The 15,328-nt window shown below is 34.4% G+C and overlaps 1 protein-coding gene across 44 annotated transcripts in view; it reads left to right on the forward strand.

Annotated features, from left to right (window-relative positions):
- The window catches only part of KCNMA1 (potassium calcium-activated channel subfamily M alpha 1), a 464,377-nt gene that overhangs the window by 217,794 nt on the left and 231,255 nt on the right, over positions 1 to 15,328 (forward strand). Inside the window, exon 4 of one of the 44 annotated variants that reach the window (XM_035330348.1) lies at positions 12,263 to 12,281. The exons of the other annotated variants lie outside the window; for them this stretch is intronic. Coding sequence (XP_035186239.1) covers positions 12,263 to 12,266 — 4 coding nt within the window. The 3' untranslated portion in view covers positions 12,267 to 12,281. Of the gene's footprint in view, positions 1 to 12,262; positions 12,282 to 15,328 lie in introns of those variants that run through there. 44 annotated transcript variants of the gene reach the window in all.

Here is a 15,328-nt window from a genome sequence, read left to right on the forward strand (position 1 = left end):
ATGTTGTCACACACCAACATTATCATAGAGTGCTGTGTTTTGGCCAGGGAACAGAAAGTTTAATCCTGACCTATTAAGGTGTGTGATGGTTTGGTACAAAACAGCATAACTAGGACTATCCTTCCTTTAGTCCCATTCACAGTCCACTTTTGGTTTCATGTTAAGCTGCATGCTGGTACTGGTGGAAGAAGCAAATCAGTAGCCCAACACAGAAGAAAGCATAGTTAGTAAAATATTATTCTCTTAAATTTGTTTTGGGAGGATGATGTAATGAAATGTCAATAGCATTTCAAAGCTTTTGAACTGTACATTTACATTTTTTTTTTTATTATTTTTTTTTTCTGAATGAGTTTTAGGGTTACATTTACTCTGACAGTTAAGATACTTTGCTTTGCTGCTCATGTGAGCCTGCCTAGCTGTCGGTTGTAACAGTGGGGCAATGTGATACAATCCCTACATGACCCTGAAAATCAGATGTTTCACTTCTACTATTAGTACTTACTGATATCTAGGCAGGTGGTAGCACCAGCAAAAGGTGGTCTTGAATATGTGAATGTCAGCAATAGGTTGTGTGAGTCAAGTCATACCTTTGTAGACTAGATGTGCCAAGTAAATTAAGGCAGAGATTTTCTTTGTGGAGATGAATGAAGTGGTGAAAAAACTCAAGTTCTATACTTCTTCCTCCTTAAATAGAGTGTTCTCAATTTTAGCAACCTTTTTTTTTTTTTTTTTTTTTTTTTTTTAATATGTCACTACTGAAGTGCATAAGGTGGTGCTTTTCTGAAGCACAACGGTAAAACTTCTTGGTGCCCAACATATCCAAGTCAAAGGTGTCAAACAGAATAAGATCTGCTTCCACTCGTGTCAGTTTCAGACTAAAAAACAAATACTGATTTCTCAGAACAATTGCCTGTTTATGTGATTGATTGTTTATATATTGTTTATATAATGACTTTCAGGCACTGCATTCTAGAAACCTTTGTTTAATTTTCTTCTTCAAGGACAGCAAAGCTGACATAATAGTAGATGCTTCTGGGGTGCTTAAGCTTCCTGTGGGCTACCTAAACCATGTACTGCTACTAGCGTATTAGCTGCTTTTTCAGTGGGGATAGAAAAATGTTTTAACTGTACATTTCTGTAAGCTTTCAACCAATGTTTAACTCCCAACTGCAGTTTAAATTCAGTGACCCCAAGTTAATATATTACACTTACAGACTTGTCCTGTTGTCTTTCCTCCTCTTCTCTTACCTTTCTTTCTTCCCACACACTTTTTAAAAAAATGTTCATTAGTTGTTTAAATGAGGTTAGAAGCTCCCCAGATATTTCCCTGAAGTGAAAAATTCTGCTGCATTTTATATTAACAGCTTACTTGACTTCCACTGCAGCAATGTAGAATGAAATGTGGTGGTTATATATTAGTCTATTTAAGGTCCTAAGTGTATGATTAAGTAATTCCTTTTAGGATCTGGTCAAATAGGACATGGTGAAAGGATGAAGGTGGGTTGAAAGGAAGACCGTGATAAAACAGCTGTACAAGTGGAAACTGTCTTGGCCTATAGAGACAAACAGGGTCTAGTTTGTACAATGGACAGTGATATATACCATTGTGTGATTTTTCTTGACAACACATTATAAAGCTGTTGTATTCAGCCTGTGCCATGGTCACTTAGCTATCATTTGATCTAACATCTGGAGTGACAAAAATCATGTCTGTAATATAGAGTTGAAAAGTAAGCATTTGTCCAGAACAAAAAGCTGGATTTATTCATCCTAATCTACCAGTGGTTTTGTAGACACAATGGACAGCTATGTACTTCAAGGAATCCTACATGACTTCATACACAACAGGCCTCAAGAAAATGGGTACAGCTTTTAACACCACTTTCTTGGTTGGTGAGGGAAGGGGAGAATGGAGACCCCACTGAGTTTGTCAGTCAAGGACTTGTCATGATTAATTATAGCGAAAGGCACTGAGGAATTCTTACAGAATTCCAATATTGAAGATACTACCCATTGTTCCCTCTGCTACAGTCATGGTGTAAGGAAAGTGACTGCAGGTAAAACAAATGCCATCACAGCTGAAAGGAGTGTAAATTCAATGCCTTTACTTCTTACATGCCACCAGCTTCAGTCATTGTCTCTTAGTACCACAAGTTATATATAGAACATTTTTACATGCTAGCAACTAATGGAAGATTGTAGTCATTAAAGTGGAAAATCATTTAGCAGAGAAATGGCTGTTTTAGCATTCCTACCAATTAAATCCAGTCACATCCCAGTAGGAAATGTTTCACCTATTACTAAATACTAGCCTCCTTTATTCCTTTTTTTTATAGCATTGCATTCATAAAAAACTGCTTCCTTGGACAATGGTATTTTTCAATATTGGGAATAGTTAAACATGAAAATTTTGCCAAATATATTGTCAATACCATCCACAGAATTATTTTATTTTTGGGGTAACAACCAGAACATTACATTTTTATATTTAGAGATTGGTTCACTTTAATGTCTGTCTTTCATTTTTAGTTTGAATAAAAGACCATTCAAAGAGAAAGTCATAAGCAGTTACTCAGGAGTATTTTGATTAGGAAAGTGCTCTACTTTAGGTACATAACAGCATCATATATCCTAATAATGGTTCTTTCCCAGTTCATGTTTCCTTTAAAACTTTTCATCATTTAATTCTTCAAGGTAAGAAAATAATGGAATTATCCTTCATTTTTAAGAGGAAAATCTGACTTGTTGTATGCTCTTTAGATGGTTCTCTAGAGTCTGTTGACTGTGCTCCTGTAGAGCAGAGAGCCTGATGTCTGCCAAAACTTTTTCATTTTCCATGCCTTTTTATAAGTAGTTTTCAAAACTTTCTTCCCTTGTCTAGTTCTGTTTTTCTGCTTTTAAAATATGTTTTAACAAATGTACTTGGAAGTACGTCTCTGACTTTTGTTGACATCAACAGTGAAGGGGAATTGCCTATTTTCATTTGTCATCCTGACCTCTGCATTTCATATTGCGCTAGTGACTTGAATAGAGTGGAAAATAACATTTGCTTGCTGTTGTCATTGTTAGGCATCGCCAGTAAAAGCACTTGCAAAGAACTTCTCAGTTTTCTCCTAAACTGGTAACTGAGGGCTCCCTGCTTTATCTCTCTTGCAATGGCGGTAGTAAGGAAACTGTTCGTGATGTGAATATCCTTTTCTACGATTCTGTTTTCTCTTCTGGGATTCAAGACTATGTCATATGCAGCTCATAGGCATAGATATGAGCTGTGCTTTTCAGGCACAGAAATTCAATACTTCTGCAGAAAAGCTTGCCTTCTAATGACAAGCTATTGCTGCACTGTCTCTTGAAATCTACCTCATTTATTGGAATTCCTTCCTGAAAAACTGGAATCCATGAAGAAGTAATAGAACCGAACAATGGCAAGGTGAAAACATAAGTCTCACAACTCGCTTTGTTCTACTCACCCGAGTTTTTTGGTTTATTATTTTTAGGAGTTGTTTGTATTTTCAAAGGCATTAGTGTAGTCATTACTAAATAACTGTTTTTTTTTTTTTTTTTTTTTCCAGTACTGTCCCACATATTATACTTAATTAGAATTGTACATAAAAGTGCCATCTGGTAATGAGTGTGAAACAGCTGGATCTAAGAATAACAGTGCCATTGTGAATATGAAGATGTACACAAATGTACACACAAGCATATAGGATCATGCTGAGCCCTGAGCTTGTTCTTAACTGCTGCTCCTCTTAATAAGACAGCTTTATTCATTTTTAAACAGGGAAAAAAACAACAAACAAACAAAAAAACACTATTTTTTCGTTCTACTTTTCTTTGTGTATCTTAGAAGGTTTTGGAAGTACTTACTCCTTTTGCATATAGATTATGTAAAATCCCATTTGTGTAGGTCAGATATCCAGGGAATCTGAATACTGTCCAAATGTAAAACTACACTTGCCTTAAGTACACTGTAAGGAAAATGCCCTTATCACAGCTTAATTTTAAAATGACTTTTTTTTTTTTTTTTTTTTTTTTTTTTTGGTATAAGAATTTAGTGCTTTCCACAAATGTGTCTATTCTAGACTTCCCTTAAAATTACCAAGTTTCAAAACTTATCAAAATATCCTACATATTTTCATCTCTGAACCCTTGTTATCAGTTGTTTGACAAGAAAGAGTATGAAAATATGTACTTTTAGTCACCACAAATTAGGTTTGATTGATGCTGGTCATTGTGCTCTGCGGGATTGAGCGAGTTTGACATATTTGGGATTGTATTGATTAAGAATTAATCCTTGAAGAGTATGTAAGAATGTTATTTAAAGCACAGTTTTAACTGACCAGATGAACTATCTTTAGGGCTCTCTTCAAGGAAGTGGTTTATTGAGGTAGTGGTCTTTGACAACGAGTCACAAAATTTATTTCAAACATTAATCAAATAATGTTGTAAGGGAAATATATATATATATATATATAAAAAAACAAAAAAAACATATTTAATTTTAAAGTTACTTTGACATGTCTTCTGCTTAACTGATGACATTCTGTTTAGTGAATCATTATCCATTCTTCAGTATAGTTTTTATTAGGTATATATAAAATAATAGGCATATATATTTGGCTGCCTAAAAATGCACTCTTAATGACACATCAGTTGTATTCTTGTGTTAGGTTCTATATGTAGGTGAGTTTTAGAAGGTGTTGTCATTCCATCGTCGTTCTTCAGTGTCTCCTGAGGTGTCTTGCAGTTATTTTTTTTTGGCTAGTTTTTATTATTTAGAATGAAGCAAGTCTTTGTTACCTACTTGCTTAATAACAGTATCATCTGGAAAACAAGCTATCAGAGATGCAATGCTAGAAATCACTTGCCAAAAACAATGCAAGATGAGAAGTCAGGTTTTCTAGGATTCACATTGTACCTTTTGTCATTGTATGGGAAAAGATTAGGAAGCATGCATTAGAAATAAATATTCTTAGGAATTTACTCAGTGACTGCACAAAGAGAAATTATTAGCAAAGCAACTACATTTTCTTGGAATGTTTTACTAGCAGAACTAATTTTGTTTTTCTGACATTTTTTTTTTTCCCAAGTCCTTATAAATTCAGTTATGCTGTGGGAATATTTGAGGATAAATTGTGTATGATGTTTGGCTTGTCATTGTTTGCTATTGTTGCCATTTTGTCTCATGAAAGACATTTAATTTAGTGCAATAAAGTGTTTTGTAGAAATAAGACAAACATGATGAAGATTATATATTTAATTTTAGTATGGATACAGTTTCTCGCTGACCAGGATGATACTAATTTTTCTCATTTTGTTAGGCTGTATATATAGATCTATAAATAGGTGTTCACATAAACTTTATAGACACATCTGAGATATGAATAGGTAGTAAATCTGTTCAAAAGCAAAAAAAAATAAATAAATTTTTAGATATCAATCTTATACCTTCATTACAGATCAGTCAGCTTTTCCACATCTTCAGGACTAATCAGCAGAACATTTTGATAACTCCCTCAGTTTCATGACCCTTAGGAGAAAAAAAATAAAATAGATTAAAAAAAATATTGAAATCTTAATTGTAACTCAGAAAATACAATAGTTACATCTGAATTTCAGGTGAATCCCAGTGGCCTGACTTATAATAATTAAGATGTCAAAGATTCTCAGAAAAGCAGCTCTCAGAGTAAATTCAATTTTTTATCTTTGATCTTATTTAACAAAAAATAGACTAATACATGTTATTATAAGCTTCAGGTTAGAGTTTGCATGTTTTTTCATGACACATGAATAGAGATGAAGCTGACTTTAAATTCTGGGATCTGGTTCAAGAAACTGTTGTTAGATGATATTTACCATTGTTCAAATTGCTAAAATTACAGTGGTCTGTGTCTTTGCAAGTAGATTAAAACAGTATTATTCCCTCCATAATGATAATTCATTGTAAATTATACAGCCTCATACAGACTGTCCAAATCTCCCATGGTATCCTGTAGGCAGTCTCCCTCACAATTTTGATTTTTTGTTCATCTAAGTTTTGTTAATACTGCAGCAGCTTCCATGAGTTGCTTTGAGAAGATAAATTTTGTCTAATGCTGAAGTAAATCAAGGTGAATTTCTTCTAACCACCTTTCGTCAACAAAAAATAAAGGGGGGGGGGGGAGGGAATAAAGTGGGGTTAATTCTTAAAAATGTGTTAGTTTTGTTTACTGCTCAGTAGTCAAACTGAGTGATATGTTTTATTTTTGAAATACAGAAAATCTAGGTTAAATGTTTAAATGAAGTTCTCTTGGGTCATTACTTTCAAATCACTTATTTATTTATTTATTTTTACTATTGTAACAGAAAAATCATGTCAGCTGTTCCTACTGATGATTCTTGGCAAGTGATAATGTATGGTCTATAAGGACTCAACATCCTTTAAACTCATACAGCATTGAGTAAGGTTCTCAGTCATAAATGAAGGCAGACAAAGCTAGTTTTATCTTTACAGTGTTTGTAGTAGACAACTGGGTGTACACCATTGTTGGCTTAATCAAAAGGGAATTTAGAGAACAAATCTTTATTTGTTGCAGTGAATTTTAATTTTCCTCATTGCTCTGTGGAGTTTCATGGGAAAACATGAACAGCTGAGATTCAGTGGCCATTGTTGTGTGGCGTACTAGAGTTGAAGGCAGGTAGGTGTGCAGTGCAGTGCATGGGCTCTGAAGACAATTGAATAGCAGAAAGATGCATGGCCTTTGCTAGGTACAGATGATGTTATCTAAGAGTGAAATCCAGGAACAGAATGAGGTGATTATTTCAAGGAAAAAAGCAAAAGAAACAAGCCACGACGCTGGGGGCTCTGGGGGCTTGGGGGGGGGGGGGGGGGGGCGCGTGCAGTGGAACAAACAGCTATTCTCCATGTTTTTCTTAGCTGTCTATGTCAAAGGTAGAATTGCATTGCAGTGAACACTGTATATATGAAAAAAATTCTCTGTGAAGTTTTGAGATTTCATAAATGGCAGCTTTTTAAGTCTTACGTGAACTGGGATGTGAGGACTGACTGAAGATATTTCAAAAGTAGTTGCAAAATTAACAGTGTTAACACAAATAATGCATGATAAGATGTAAAATCTTGATGTACTGTGACCTTTTTTATATGATTATTATGATTATATGATTGTATGTTCCCTAAGCTTACTGATAGATGTTTGTCTCTTGTGATACAGCAATCAATCATTATAGGTGTTGTCTTAAACTGTTCATTCGCATGCTGAATATACTGAAACATATGTATGGAATTTAGATGCATGTTTTCTATACTTCTGTACATCTCATAATTCCATTTTTGCGTTTGTTCTCTGACATGCTCAGATAACTTCAATTTGGTAAATTATATGCACTAAAATGTGCAAAACACTGCCTGAATAGCTCTTCCAGTGTGCTTAGGAGTTGAGGAATATTCTAAAACTCCTTCAAAAAAAATTGTAGTGTTATCCAGCTAGTTTATTATCATAAATAGAGTTAATTCCTCTGTATTTGTTTATCATATTGGTGAATCAACATTGGATTAGAATGACTTTTATTAGCTGTATATAATCACTAGTTAGGCAACATGTAAATATTCTGTTTTCTCAAGACAAAAGAATGCAATGAAGTTTCTATTAATCAGTACCAGTGGTTTGTGCTTGTTCAATAGTCAAAATTAATCACTGAAAATGGATTACAAGAGAAATATTCTGGATAGATTTTAGATAAAATGCCCCCCCCAAGTTTCCTTATATAAAAACTGGCAAACCAAGCTTAGGGTATATTTTGGATTATTGTTTTTACTCCTTGGTGTTGTTGAGAAATTCTTCTTTATAGTGATACATATTTTTGTTGATGGGATAAATTGCAATGGCCTAAATTTTCTGAAGTGTTAAGTCTTGCAAAACATTTCAAATGGATTGAAATTTCTGAAAAAACATCTAAAAAATAACAAATGAATAAATGAACTTGTGGCCTAAATCACATCTGTTTTGTATATGCAGTCTGGAAACTAACCAGTTTATATTTGAACATGTAACTTTATTTCAGCTGTCTTGATGCATAATTTCTGAATTGCTTAGATTGAAATGGACCTTGAGATATTGCTTAGTCCATTACTTGATTCAAACAGGATTAGGACTATGTTCAGCTGGGTTGTGAATATTTGCAAAGATGGAGACTCCACAGTCTCTCTGGGCAACCTGTTCCAGTGTCTGATCACCCTCATAGTCAAATGTGGTTTGTTGTTATTGTTGTTGTTATATTTAATTGGAAATTCATGTGTTTCAGTTCACGTCATTTCCTCTTATTCTGTCATTGGGCACCATTGAGAAAAGTCTGGATCTTTTTTTATTCCTGAAGGAGGCTCCATCAGGTATTGATACACATTGATAAGAACCTGCTGAGCCTTATCTTCTTTAAACTAAACAATCCTAGCTCTCGCAGGTTCTCATGTGACGGATGCTATAGTCCTGTAATCATCTGTGTGGCCCTTTGCTGATTTCACTCTTCTGCGTCATTGTCTCTCCTGCATGGAGAGCAGACCAAGGCCTCCATATGTGACCTCACCAGTACTGAACAGAGGGGAAAGATCACCTCCTTTGACATGCTGGAGATAAATTCCCTAATGCAGCCCAGGATGCTGCTAATGTTTATTGCAAGAGCACCTTGCTGGCTCATGTTGATCTTGTCCATCAGGACCCTAAGGTCCTTTTCTGCAATGCTGCTTTACAGCTGGAGCCAGATACAAGATAAGGAATCACTGAAGTTCAAGATAGTATTATTTTGTTATTCCAAAAATATGCCAATAATTTTAAATAGCAAAAGCTTATAAATGCAGTGATATTTAGTGGCTTTATTTGTATGAAAATCTTGCCAGGTAGGCCTCTATATAATGCATCACTTGAATAAATAGTGTTTATACTGAAAACAGCTAGCTTAAGAGTTTGATCTTCAAGAAGTTAGGTCATTATTTTTCACGAGCTAATACTTACACAGTTTGAATTCTTTTAGAATTTGTAGTCTTTAGGCACTGTTCTGAGTGTTATCTTATTCACTTGCTTTTTCATTTTTTTGATATCCTGTCCTTACAGTATCACTGGCATGAGATGTTTTTTATTCCTGTTGTTTGTCCATCTCCTGTCCGTTCCTGTTGTTTGTCCATAGGTTTCTGCAGTTCACCTTTCATTTATTGAACATCTTCCCTTAAACAAAATTTGAATATTGTCATGAATTCATAGAATCATAGACTTATTTGGGTTGGAAAGGATCTTAATATAATCTAATTTCAACCCCCCTGCCATGGGCATGGATACCTTCCACTAGACCAGGTAGAAGAAATTCCTCAGTTTTGTTCATGCAGTTTTCTTTGATGTCAGTGTCCATTATTGAGTACTCTGACCTGTGAAGACTAGTTTATTGTAGCCAAATACTCTGTTTTACTATGCTGTGTATGTGCATAGTAGCTTCAGGTTTCCAAATTCAGTTTTCTGAGTAGGTCTGCGATTATTTTAACTCATACTATTTGGCTGATTGCATTTCTTAATTTCTTTCGAAACAAAATTGGGCCTGATTCTGGTCACTACTTGTCTGCCTTCTGAGATATGCAGACTATCCTTTCCAGATCTAGCTTGCTCAGTTTATGCAATTAAATGCAACTGGCAGAATTTCAAATGAAGTTTTATTTTGGTAGCAGTGGAATAGAGCAGAGAAGGGAAATTCTGTACCATGTGTAACAGTAAACTATCAACTAGATGAGTGAAAGGGAACTAAATGAAAGTAGATTTCAAATATATGTTGAATGGAGAATTAGATACATTTACTTTTTAGTTGTTTGATACAGTATGCACACATGTATGTAGTATGATCATCTCAGTACTAATTTGGTATATCCTGACTATAAAGATAGGCTGTAATGCTGTCCATTGCAGCATCTTTTTCATCTTGAGTCTTTAATAATGTGGTGATTGGTGAAAATGTGAACTGTAATAACATTATACAGATTAATGAAACTGGCGTGTTGAAATCTCCATATTTCCATATATCTTTCCTCTGGAAAATTTGCCACTATGAAAAATCTGTGTTGTACTATTATTTCTGAATGCTAAAAACTCCCTAAGAGACTCTGTAACATTTTTAGAGAATTCACAAGTCTTTATTTCAAGATTTTGTTTCCTCTTGTTTCAAGTATTTTTGTGTTTTCTGGTTACAAGGAAACATGAATGATATCTAGACTAATGCCAAGAACCAGTTTTATAGATAGGGGGTGAGATTGTGGCAACCTAAATGTTATTGAATCATGTACTGTGAAAGAGGCAAGGTTGCATCCTCTATTGGATTTGGTAGAATATTCTCCAGTTCTGTAGTTACAGCTCTTTCATTGTCTCTGGTGGGGAAACACTGCTAACAGAACATTGGTCCTTTTGCACGGTCATATTCCTTCTGTCCTAATCAATCTGATATGTTTTTGGGTCACAGGACTGTGCTCAGCCTTGTGGAAGAGTATAACTGAGAATTCAGGTGATTCGTCTGTGATTTTTTTCACCTTTTTCAGTTGAATGTGAAGAAAAAGTTTTTCTCATTTTTCTGTAAAAATATCTTCTGTAATATAAAGGTGACTTGTGTGGCCTGGAACACTGAAAAGAGATGAAGACCATGTTTTTACTTGAAGGATCTAAGGCTTCAGTGCAGCAAAAATATCTGTAGGATTTCAAACTTTTTTTTTTTTTTCCCCCCTAGAAAATAGCGTTGATAAAAAAAGTTAACTTTTAACATACTTACCTTTTGTAGCACAGTTTATCATTTACGAGAATAAATTCAGAGAGTCTCAAAAGACTCTGAAGTGGATCCTGCCACAAGGAAGATGCGTGACCCTTTCTGGCCTGTACAGACTCTCTTTTTCATAACCACTCTGTAGTTCATGGTAACATAGATATGAGTTTGTTTTTTAGTGTAGCTGATGAGGAGGAATAGATTTTTATTTTTATTTTTCAAATCCAGTGGCTGTGCATAGGTACACAGAAATGCTTCTGACAACTTGCAGAAAGATGCTAGCATTTTGTAGCTTATCAGAAAATGAATCCAACAAGTATTTAGTACCAACACAGAAAATCTAAAACAAAATTATTTCGCTTGCTGTGTTGCAGATCAGTTCTGTGATCTCAACAGCAAATGCCATTCACAGCAAGAAAGTTTATACTGGTGACTCTGGAGCTGTTCTGAAGTAGATCTGAAGGCATGAAAATATCTATAGTCCCCCAGAAAAGCTATGGTTTTTAGGAGAATTGATAATTTTTTTTTATTATTATTATTTTTTACTGCCTACCATACTGTTTCTTCCTGCAGTTCTGCATGGGAATGTTAGCAAAGAGTAAGATGTAAATGAGATTAGAGCTATAATAGCAATGAAAAACAAGAAACTGATAATCCGTCTTTTAATTTTCTCAGAAGTTTGCACTGCTATATGATAATCTGCATTTGAGAAGCAAATTCTTTTGCCCTAAGATTCTGTTGCATGTATTTATTTATTTATTTTGAATGCTATTATGTTTTATGTGGGATACCTGAGTTCCATAAACAGGAAGGGGGGAAAAAAAAAAGTAGCTTGACAAAGAACGTATACCAGAATGTTGACTCACCTGGCAAGTTTTCACACAGCAAGCACTCATTGATAAAGGCAGCAGAACTGGCTAGTATTCACCATCCCTCTGTGCCAGATTACATCTTTCTTTCCCATTGAATTTTTTCTGCCTTTGTGCACTGAGAAATCAAAAGGGATCAGGTTGATTCCTGACACTTCATTGTTTACTCACTCTGTTTTGGGGAGATTGTCCCTATCTGCTTTAAATTCCATTAGTGTTTGTAGCGCAGTATCTCAAAGCTTGATTTTTGCAAGAGAAAAAAAAGCCTAGGTGTTTTAATTCCCCTAAAGGCTCCTGATATAATCAGGCAACAGGAGAAAACCATACTTCTAAAAAAGGTTTAAGTTCTGTAGTTTATCTTCTGCTGCCCTGCTTTCATAAATATTGCATTAGTTTTGATACCATACTTGCTTCATATCTTTGCAAGAACTGCAAAGAGCTGGTCTGTGAGGACAACGAAACCAAAGTGGTAAAAGTATCTCTATTATCTCAAAAACTTACAACCAATGTCCTTTGTTAATTTCTATCTCTCTCTCTCTCTTTTTTTTTTTTTTTTCCTGATTCAGTGCAAGGACTGATGCTACTACTACTATTTTCCTTGTCTTCGCTAGATAGCAATATAAAATGTTCCTTGGACATTAGTCTGAAGAATATGCTTCAGGGAATAATTGTACAGTGTTTCCATGGTAAAATAAACTAAAATCAATAGATCTTAGTTTCTCACTCCTGTGGTTTGCTAGTCTTTTACATTTATGTTTTCTTTTAAAATTATATTTAATATGTGTTAAAGCACAACATGTTATGCAGCATCTGAAGGGCAAACTGTTCCTTGGCATCTAGAGATACAATTCACTAATTGTGATTGTCTCTCTGAATAGTAATTTACTGTCTTTAAAACAGCAACAGAGGAATGAGTTTATTGACACGATGATACTCATATGTGTGTTCTTCTGGTAGTAATTAGTAACATAAGAAACATGGTTTAAAAAGTTGATGCTAGTATTTAATTGCAGCTTAGATTCACTGGGAACAAGTTCATAGATAATCTGTCCAATGTTTATTTTCAACTCCTTTTGTATGTAATAATTTGGAGGTCAATTTGTGTTAATGAAACTATGTAGATCACATTTGTTGCTCAGTTTCACTTTCTCTGTTTTTACAAACTCATGCAGTGCTACTTTGTGTGTGTTTATAGTGTTGCTGTGGGGACGTATTCTTAAATTACATACTAAATTCTGTTCAAAATGATACCTGTATATTGTAATTCATATACAGGTTAAAACCTTTTATTAGTTCACTTACCTTTCCTCTTTTCAAATTAAACTCTGCATTTTTTGTTTCATCCTGAAGCATCTGAGAATGCATCTGCAAATACTTGATCTGATGTTTTCTTTACCTTCAGACAGATATGTTATGCACACTGAATTAATTCTTTCTTACCACAGGACAAATTTATAAATCCATCTAATATAGAAAAGGAGATAACGTGGGCAATGTTTTTAAAAGTGTAGATACCATTTTCAAAGAAGTATTTCACTACATTTCTCTTATCAAAACATGTCTTGAGTGGAGGTTTGCCTTTTACAGTTGAGTTTAACATACACACTCAGTGTCTTATCCCCTGATTTTCAAGTTACAAATACAAAAGATATGACCTCTTTTCCTTCTCTTCTTCCCTTTTTATTCTGACAGCTTGACAAATTGTAGTTTTTGGGACACGCCAGTAGTTGATGAGTCATTTGTGTTTAAAAATAGAATTCTTTGCAGCAAGGACACCCATTCCACTGTTTTCCACTTTTGACGCATATGTTGTTTCTGACAGAGTTGCAGGGCCAACTATGCCATGTTAATTAATGTGAAATACCATTGGTTATGAAATTTAAGGCCAAGGACCTACTATGATTGTTAGGTCACATTTGTTAATATAGTCATCCCTGTAGTATTTTGCTTCAAACAAGTAAAAACAGAAAGCTATTAATACTTTATTTTAAAGATATGATATGATGCAAAGCCTTCATTTATCCAAAAAACTACATGTAGTAGTTAACTGACCTTCCTGTTAAAAATGTGCTAACTTTCAATCCAAACATTGTGTTTCATCTTTTAATCTTCCCGTCACACTTCTTTTTTTTTTTTTTTTTTTTTTCCTTAAAATTAACTGAATTTAACTCATTTTTTAGTATTCTTGAAATAGTACAAATTTTTAGACTTTAGATCGTTGGGGCAGCTTTTTTTTTTTTTTTTTTTTTTTTCCTTCTCCTGAATTCTATTGGATTTCAATTCTATTTCTACCAGTTCAGTTCAAGCATTTTGCAATCAAAATTGGATACTAGGGGACATTCACATTCCAGTGATTCTGAGTAGTTCATTTCAATGAGGACTTTGTATTTTCTTATTCTCCTCTGGTTATTTATAAAAGTTAGGAGGGTTATGAAGTTCAAAGTTAATGTAATGCTCAGTTTTCACTACCGAGTGTTTGGCCAAAACAAAACAGTGTAATGTTATTAGTTGTGAAGAAAACTTTTCCTTTAGCTCATGTTGTAGAAACTGTTTATTTTTTGAACTTAAGCCCAGAATTCGGTTTCTTTTATAGTGGTGAAACCTGTATGACATGTTTATGCATGTTCACATATTATATGTGTATGTTAGCACAGGTCATAATAACTTATTTGTGTGTGCATAGAAATTCCATTTCTGAAAATGTCCTCTCAAAGCTTTAATTCATTTGAATAACTTGCACACAGATCAGCACAGTACCTTGTCTCAACTCCTTATACCCAGCTACTCTTTCTTCTCCCAGTTTGTCTCACTACTCCTATGATGTACAAAGAAAAAGGTACAAAGACAGTAATGAATAGAATCAAAAATTTGTTTCAAATTTTCCTGGACAGTTTTGCTGTTGTAGAATTAGTTTGGGACTGTTTGGAAAAGTCTGTAGGAGACAAACATGTAGAATAGTAGGGCACACTCTGGAAACCATTAGAAAGAAGACATTACTCTTCTCAGATATGGATTTTCTTTTTTTAGAACAAATCATGGTCATATAATCATGTGAAATATGACCAATAAAATCAAGATGCTTTATGCTGCTTGACTTTACAATCTGTAAATAAACAATTTTATTAAAACCAAGAAAGATTGTTTTGTACAAATCATCACTAAATATAATATAAGATGATAATATGAGATGTAGACTAGTGAATATATATACAGTAGTGAATATAAACAGTATTTTTTGGAATACGTGTGTTAGGTGTGTGGTTCCACCCCCACCCACCCCCCACCCCCCCCACACCTAACACACCACTTCCTTTTCAAGCACAGTTGCTACATCCCCGGACTGCGAACAGTGACAGAATATATTTTCCAGGACTTAAATGGAAATGAGTTTATATTCGACTTAAACTACCGAATTCCTTCAGTAGGAGGGGGAGGGCATTTGTGTCTGTTTTCTGTCATCCTAATATTTCAAATAAAAATGTGTAAGATTAACTAGCTTTGAAAAAAAGTTGAAAGGCTTTTTATTTAGTGATGCTGTTTTTGGGTATGGTAGCACTGAAACAGACTGATAAAATGTAGAAGGAATAAATATTTCTCAAAAGAGATTAGAAAGTGTGATTATTCAGAAAATCAGGTGTCATTTGCATTACTTCAAAGCTTGGGGGGGGGGGGGGGGG

Source organism: Oxyura jamaicensis, chromosome 6, assembly GCF_011077185.1.
Source record: "Oxyura jamaicensis isolate SHBP4307 breed ruddy duck chromosome 6, BPBGC_Ojam_1.0, whole genome shotgun sequence".
Lineage (NCBI taxonomy): Eukaryota > Metazoa > Chordata > Aves > Anseriformes > Anatidae > Oxyura > Oxyura jamaicensis.